Source organism: Geotrypetes seraphini, chromosome 16 (assembly GCF_902459505.1).
Source record: "Geotrypetes seraphini chromosome 16, aGeoSer1.1, whole genome shotgun sequence".
NCBI classification, from domain to species: domain Eukaryota; kingdom Metazoa; phylum Chordata; class Amphibia; order Gymnophiona; family Dermophiidae; genus Geotrypetes; species Geotrypetes seraphini.
The window spans coordinates 40,866,352-40,874,162 of record NC_047099.1 but is presented as its reverse complement, the minus strand read 5'-3'; the positions used below and the strand labels follow the sequence as shown (position 1 = coordinate 40,874,162).

The 7,811-nt window shown below is 51.6% G+C and overlaps 1 protein-coding gene across 1 annotated transcript; it reads right to left on the bottom strand.

The window, feature by feature from the left end:
* Positions 1 to 541: 541 nt before the first annotated feature.
* MEX3A (mex-3 RNA binding family member A) lies at positions 542 to 7,438 on the bottom strand. Its single transcript, XM_033925298.1, has 2 exons — positions 6,934 to 7,438; positions 542 to 1,774 (listed from the first exon to the last, which is right to left on the bottom strand). Exons 1-2 carry the CDS (start codon positions 7,262 to 7,264, stop codon positions 732 to 734), a joined length of 1,374 nt encoding a protein of 457 aa, XP_033781189.1. The 5' UTR covers positions 7,265 to 7,438; the 3' UTR covers positions 542 to 731.
* Positions 7,439 to 7,811: the final 373 nt, after the last annotated feature.

The window sequence follows — 7,811 nt, the reverse complement described above, 5'->3', positions numbered from 1 at the left end:
TCAAAGAAATGACACTGTCAGTCCCTCAAGCAGCATCTAAAAACAAAAACCTATCAAAAAATTAGGAAAATATGATGACAAGGTGAGAACTGTCATTTTTCCCCCCCCTTTTCAGATCTTGACATTGTATATTAAAAACCAAAAAGTAAACAAAAGCCCTGAATAATCTTTTACTGGATCTCTGTTTTCTTCCTCAGAATGCAGTAAAGAAAAGAGGAATTAAAAAATATATATATATATATATATACGTATAGAAACAAAATTCCATATCAAGAAATGTTTTCCCAACTGCTGCTTCAGGCTGACCCGACGTGACGGTTTTAGTGTTCAAATTATTAACAAAAACCCAGCGCTGCTGTCCTACGTGAGGTAATAGATTGATTTCCTCATATGATTAGGCTCACAGAGTGAAGGCCCCCCAGTTCTCTGGGGCCACAGCTGAAACGGTTGAACGTACGGGCTTAAAAAAAAAAAAAAAAAGTCAAAAGTTTTTAAGTTTGATCCATTTCCAGCCACTCCTCCCTGCCCCCTTGAAAGGTCCTTTGAGGTCAGTGGACGGAGGCCTTCTTCCAGCATCTGTGAGACCGTTCCCTACAGGGCCCCCAATGTAGACGGGATTCCCAGAGAGTACGTTATTATAAAGAAAAGCTGTCTGTAAAAAAATGCATGGTTTCTTTTACCTTTTCACCCTTTCTTTCGCGTTCGGACGTCACTTTCAAGTGTTCTTTCTGTTAGGAAAATATTCGGATCGCCTGGGTGGCTGAAGAGTGGCAAACGGGGCACTCGGGTTCGTTTCTCTCGCAGATCCGGACAGCGCACTCCATGCAGAAGAGATTGTGGCCGCAGGGCACCAGAGCAGCCGTCACCTCGCTCTCAAAGCACACCATGCACTCTCGACTGCCAGACACCGAACCCCGGGTGCCGGCCAGCTTGGAAAAGCCAGCGAGCGCCTCTCCGGTGCACCTCCGGGTCAGCGCATCCTGGCCGGCAGATCGGTGACAGCCTGTCCGCTGCTGCTTGCAAAAAAGCACAGAGCCGGGGCTGCTGTTTTCTTGTCCCGCCCAGACGGTGGGGGATCCAGCTTCCTGTGCCCCATAATACCCTCCATCCTGTTTGCCCGTGTTGTAACCCGGGAAGAGGTAGCCATAGCCAAATTCACCCTGATCGCCCAGCCTTGGTGTCTCATAGCCTGGCTCCCCCAGGCTATTCTGGCGGAAGGTGGAAAGTGGTTTGCACCCTGGGGTGTGTTGTCCCCTCCAGCCATCTGCTGGGTAGCCAGGCTCGGGGCTACCGCCACCAACCGGAAGAAGCTCATTCTCATTGCCATACTCCAGGATTTTTCCAGTGCGCACCGCAATGTGGGTCTCAATCTCCTCCCGAGCCCGCTCCACATTGCCGGGTGCGCCGGTGATTTCGAAAACAGGGTCGCGGTCTCGGCTAGGAGTCAGGATATAGGTGCTCGTCTGCTGCTGAATTCGTTTCACCGTGGCACCCTTGGGGCCCACCACCAACCCAACCACCCGGTAGGGCACACGGACCCGGATGGTGACCTGGCCCGGGAGGGCAGGGGCGCTGCTGAATCCACCCCCACCGCCTGCGGCCTTGTTGCGGGACGCCCGGATCATGGAGAAGTGCTCAGCCGCCGAGATGATCTCCCGCCGAGCCATGGCAACATCTTCCCGACGTCCCGTCACCATGAACACCGGCTCCTCACCACGCACTGGGGTCTTGATATAAGTATTGGTTTTTGCCCGGAGAGCTTTGATTTTGCAGCCTGGGGGGGGGGGGGGGGGAGAAAAAAGAGAGAGAGAAAGAGACTTTACTAAACATTAGATATTAATTTGAATACAAAGTTTTATGCGTTCAGTGGCACGGCGAGGGAGGTTGGTGTCTGGGGCAGTGGCACTCAGCATCGACAAACCATGCACCCCCCACACTTCCCCACTGCTTGAGTGCCTCTTCCCCGCCATCTGAGTGCCCCCTGTGTACCGCTTGAAATGTCCGCTGGCCACGGCTCCCTTTTGACATCATGTCCTGGCCCCCAGGAAGTGACGTCGGGAGCCGAGGCTGGCACTGGCGAACACTTAAAGAGGTATGCAGGGGGAGGGGGTGCGGTGGTTCGCCCCTCCCTTTAGTACCCCATTGTAAGCACTGTGTATTTATTTCACTTATTTTAACGATCTTACAACCCGCTTACAACCTAAGAGGGTTATAACAACACATACATAGACTCAAAATTATATCAAATCAAACCTTGTCAGACAAGTCCATAAACTGCTGTTGAGACAGACATGGGGGGAAGCCACTGCTTGCCCTGGATCAGTGGCATGGAATACTGCTACTATTTGGGCTTCTGCCAGGTGCTTGTGACTTGGATTGGCCTCCGTGAAGACGGGCTACTGGGCTAGATGGACCATTAGTCTGACCCAGTAAGGCTTTTCTTATGCTCCTATATGAGCCAATTATAGGACAGTCAAGCCATTGTGACATCACTGATGTGGCTGGCTCTTAGGCATTGGTGGAATGAGGCATTATGACGTCACAATATCAGCTCTGGAATGTTGATACTCTTTGGGTTTCTGCCATTGTGACATCACTGATGAGGTTGGCTCTTAGGCATTGGTGGAATGAGGCATTATGATGTCACAATATCAGCTCTGGAATGTTGATACTCTTTGGGTTTCTGCCATTGTGACATCACTGATGAGGATGGCTCTTAGGCATTGGTGGAATGAGGCATTATGACATCACAATCTCAGCTCTGGAATGTTGCTGCTCTTTGGGTTTCTGCCATTGTGACATCACTGATGAGGTTGGCTCTTAGGCATTGGTGGAATGAGGCATTATGACGTCACAATATCAGCTCTGGAATGCTGCTACTATTTGGGCTTCTGCCAGGTACTTGTGACTTGGAATAGCCTCCGTGAAGACGGGACCCCTGGTCTGATCCAATAAGGCTATCGTTATGCTCTTAAGATGTCCTTAAGTGCTAACCCCCTGCTCTGACCCTGAAAGGAAGCCACATTTCCTTTGGGTGCATCGGTTCTAATCCCAGCTTGGCATTAGGCCTCGGGAACGAATCCCTATCTCAGCCTGCTCCCGAACGCACACAAAGAGCTATTTAAAATGTTGCATTTTGCAGTTAAGGCTTAGAAAACTGTGATGTCTCTCAAAGGATACGTTTCTGCTACAAAGTAAGAAAAGGTTCCTGCCCTTACGTCCCTGCGTGATCGTCGGATAGCTCTCAGATAGGCTGGGCATGGCCAAACGGCAGTCAGTGGAAACCTTTCGGTCAAAATGCACTGTTAATCCACAATTCTACCGTCTCCGGGTTTGTTTGGGGTTTTTTTTTTTTTGGGGCATCTTTAAAGTTCATTCAGACTTTTTTTTGCTTTCCACGTTCAGATTTACAGTTCGTGCCCGGGAAGCTATTAATTAACATATAACAATTCTAAAATCTCATTCTAGTCAGCTGCTCCCACTACAGGAATCTGACTAAATGGGTCTAATGGAGGAAAGGGAGGGGGGGGGACTGCTGCTCTGTTTGTTATCAGAACCCACCCCACCCCCCCTCTCAAGTGTCATGCTGATCTACAGAAAGCAGGACTACGGCATAGACAACTAAAAAGAGGAGCTTTATCAGAGCTCCAGGGCGGCTTCATATTGATACTTGTAAAGTATGAAGACAGCACGGACAGCTGAAGAGCAGAGCTTCAGGCCAGCTTCATACTCAAGACATATAAAGCATGAATATAGCAAAGACAGATGAAAAAAAAAAAACAGATCAAGAGACATGGCCATAAAAACAAAACAAAACAATGAACAGGAGCGGAGGCCACAGTGTTGCAGTGCCGGGGAGGTCGGCAGCACCCGGCCTCTCGCTCCTGACCGATCAGAACAGAATCTGAGAAGAGAGGTTCGGGTACCTTAGGGACAGAATTAGGGGAGGGAAGAGATGGGAATCCTAACAAAAAGGCTCTGCTCCAGCCTCAGGCCTTCCCCCCCTCTCCCCCCCCCACCGCGTGCAGCTCCAAAAGTCACACATTTTGACTGCCAGACTTGGGGATGGCTTATGGCAAACAGCGTGCCCAGGCTAGGCTCCTGCGCTCTGGAGACTTCTTTTGTCCAGCAAAGTCTCTTCCCCCCACCCCACCCCCCCGTCACACACGCAGGCTCTCACCCCACCTCACACTCGCTATTCCTCAGCTTTCAAAGGGCCATTATAAGCATCTCTACTTGCAAGAACAATCCAGCCAACTGCTCCCTCCTGCTTTATGAGGAATCAGCGGGAACCCCCCTCCCCCCATTCCTGTCCGATTAAGGTCCTCCCCAGAATTTACTTAAAGCCCTGCCATTCCCCTAGGATCCATTCCAGCAACTGAGGGTCCTAAGGATCCTGACGAATGCAGAGCCGCTCCTGGGTGTGACGGCACATTACCATCCTTATGGACCAAACAGGGCCTCCTCGGCTCTAAACCGGGAAGGGGGGGGGGGGGCAAAGCAGGCCCAGCACCATCTCCAAGTTCCGCAGCTCCCCAGTTTGAAAGTGGCGGCTGGCTCCTCTCCCTTAGTCACTTAGGCAAGGGGAGAGCGCTGCGGGCTGGGCCCATGGCAGCTGCTGAAGGAATTCTGCACTGGTTTGACGGACCGACCTACACCAGACAGCCGAGCCTTTCTTTAAGGAGGCCAGACAGCAGCTGTCCACCAGGCTGGGTTTTCTCTTTCTTTTTTTAAAATTATTATTATTTTCCTAAAGCAACAGTATGACTATATGATACCTGCAGGGAATTCCAGAGCTAGGCTAGAGACTCAAGGGGTGAAGTGGGGGGGGGGCAGGGAATCTTACTGGAGACCTGCCTCTGTTCTTTAAAGTGAGACTTAACCTCAAACCTCCTGCCACTAGAACCTGCAGTAGGGAATTCATGACGTTTCTGTGCTGTTTGTCATCAGAAACATGAACTTAGAGGCTTTTTTTTTTTTTTAACTTCAAAGTAAACAAATTCAGCAAAGCAGAACAGGAAAACCAAACAAACAAACCCTGAAAGAAATTAACCCCCCTAACAAAACAGTATCCTATGATCCAAATTTCTAAAATGATTTATCAGAAACATGATTAAGCTAGACTCGGGAATACAGAGCCCAGAACCAACCCAAAATACACACAAGTGTCACTGTCCTATGCTGTGTACTTGAATTATACCGAGCCCAAAAGGGATCCCCAAAGTTTTTGAAAGGAAACAACGTTCCCATGTTTAAGGGCTGTTAATTTACTTAAATAATAAGCCCCCAACTAATAGTTTTAAGGTAACCTTACGCCTTTTTTACATTTCGCAAGTCGACAATGTGGCCCCCAAACCTTCCAGGTCCCATGGGTGTATGACTGGTCTTATTCCAGATTTATCTTCTTCCTCAGTTTTGGGCTGTTTCTGGCTTCACCGAAACATCTAATCCCCCAGGAAAATGAAACATTGATTTTAACACAAGGGCCTTATATGCCTGATTAAAAGCCACTCTGGGAAAAAAAAAATGTTTATACAATAAATCGTACCTATCACCTTTCATCCATAATAGATCCCACTGCAAGAGACATATGCATGCAGCCACCTCCAGGGTGGAAATCAACCTAAGGTCAATGGGGACCTAGGAAGATCAAAGCAACATTTTTTTTTATAATAGAAAGGTAGGTCCATTTGAATAAGAAAAAGTCGTACCTTAAGGAGCCATACAAGGATCAGAGGTTCCCTAAATTGGTCAGAGGGACTGCACTGGACAGGACCAAGCATGGGGTCCACCTACAGAGACACCTCGCAAAGCTGTCGGAACACCAGATCCCACATCATTCTTTCAGCTTGGTTGGGTCACCAGAAATGAACCCATTTCGACCAGCAAAAAAAAAAAAAGGGCTGGATCTATGGCCCAGAAAGCAAGGATGCTAGACCTCATGTCTGCACAGTTCAGAACCCGCCTCTGCCATGAATGAGAACTGAGGGCAGGGGGGTGCTGGAATCGATTCCCCCCCCCCTCAGGACACCCATGCAGACAGACAGATTATGTGGCTACAACATCCTTTATCATCCTTTCTACAAGAGCATCCAGCACCCACCCACCCACATCCTCTGGTCTATTGTTCCGATAATGCCTACCAGCTTCGGGACTATCATTCTTTGCATCTCTCAACCGTTTCCCCCCCCCCCCCCTGCCCCAGGTAATACCAAGGTTTTCCTATTGCCCCCCACCCCCCACCATCATTGAAGTCCCATCTGCTCAGGTTCTGAGGTTTATTCCAGGTCCTCATCAGGTTACTGCCCTCAGGAATCCCCTCCGGCCCCCCTGCTTGAGAACCCAAAACTTCAGTATAGCACCAAGATTCCCCCCCCCCAAAGCCTTTCAAAGGCTGCTTCTCCTCCAGAAGGGCTGAGAGCTCAGGGAAGCTGGTGGGTGTGGCGTCTCACTTCACCCCTCTCTCCCCCCCCTCCTAATCATTTGAAAGGGACAAAAGCATCAATGGGGAAAGTGCTGGACAGCTCTGGGGGGGGCTCCCTCAATCCCCTCCCCAGCTTAGGAGGGGGCGTGACAAGACCCTTCAGGTCTCAGAGTGGCAGGATTTGAAAGAGGCGATGCACAACTTTCAGGGGATCTGTTCCTGAACCTTTGGACATCTCCCCCCCCCCAAATAACTCGACAGCCTAACAAAGACAGATGGATGGGTGCTTTTAGGGAGGGGATGATCACAGCCCCTCTCCTCCTAATTCAATGCAAAGAATGGTCACTTTGCTTGACCAAAATAGAGAGAGAGTTGGGCTGGGGGGGGGGGACACTAGCCACTTTCCACTAATTCTCAGCCCCAGGTTGCCCATTCTTTGCACTTCCCCCCCCCAATACAAACTTTGGCACTTTGCCCCCTCCCCAGAGGGGGGGCCGGGGGGGCCTTACCTTGTCTGCCCACGATCTCGGCCACGTGCTCCGAGCTGGGCACCGGCACGCACTCGGTGGTGTTGGAGCTCTTGAGCCGCAGCTCGGCCTCCTTGTACAGGCTGCCCAGCTTGCCCGCCTGGCCCGGCGGGCTCTTGGCCGGGCCGCCGTTGCTGCTGCTGCTGCAGCTGCCGCTCCGGCTGCCCTGGTTGTCGTCGGCCGCCAGCCCCAGCAGGCAGAGCTGGTCGAGGGCGAGCTGCAGGGCGCGATCGTCCTCCAGCCCCCGCTCCTTGCCCAGATCGCCAAAGACCCCGTCCCTTTCCATCATCTCCGAGAGCACCAGGCTAGGCATGGCTAACAAAGGCTGGGGGAACAAAGAGCGCAAAGAAAGAAGCCAGCCAGGGAGAGGGACCCTCCGCCCACCTCCCTCTACTGGCCAGCCCCCTCGCCTCCTGTAACCCGAGCCTGCCACTTCCAGATCGCGGGCAGGGCGGGGGGCAGCGGCAGCATCCCGGGCCCCCCCAGGACCCGCTCCAACCACGCCTGCATCGAGCGCAGCCAACTCTTTTGTTTTAAATTCCCTGGCTGCTGCATGCAACCTGCCCCTCCAGCTTCTGGGGATTGTAGTCCCCTCCCCTCCCTCCCTTCCCTTCCCTCCCTCCCTCCCTCCCTCTTTCCTGAGCCGGCGCGCTCCGAGGCGAAGGAGAGCGGGGGAAGCTCATCGGGGCGGGGGATTGTGGAACTGGAGCCACACACACAGCTACAGGCGCCTGGACGATTCAGCCAGATGGTCCCTGCTTCCGGGAGCTTACAGTCTAGTCAAGACAAATAGGATGCTTTTCTGACAATTAGCTGAAAGGACCGCCCAAAGCAAAGCAGTGCACTCTGCAATCCCTAAA

Coding starts and splice junctions, on each gene's coding strand:
- MEX3A (XM_033925298.1), bottom strand. CDS start 7,264: ATGCCTAGCCTGGTGCTCTCGGAGATGATGGAAAGGGACGGGGTCTTT. Junction 1,775..6,933: donor CGAGATCGTGGGCAGACAAG/GTAAGGCCCCCC, acceptor CCCCCCCCCCAG/GCTGCAAAATCAAAGCTCTC.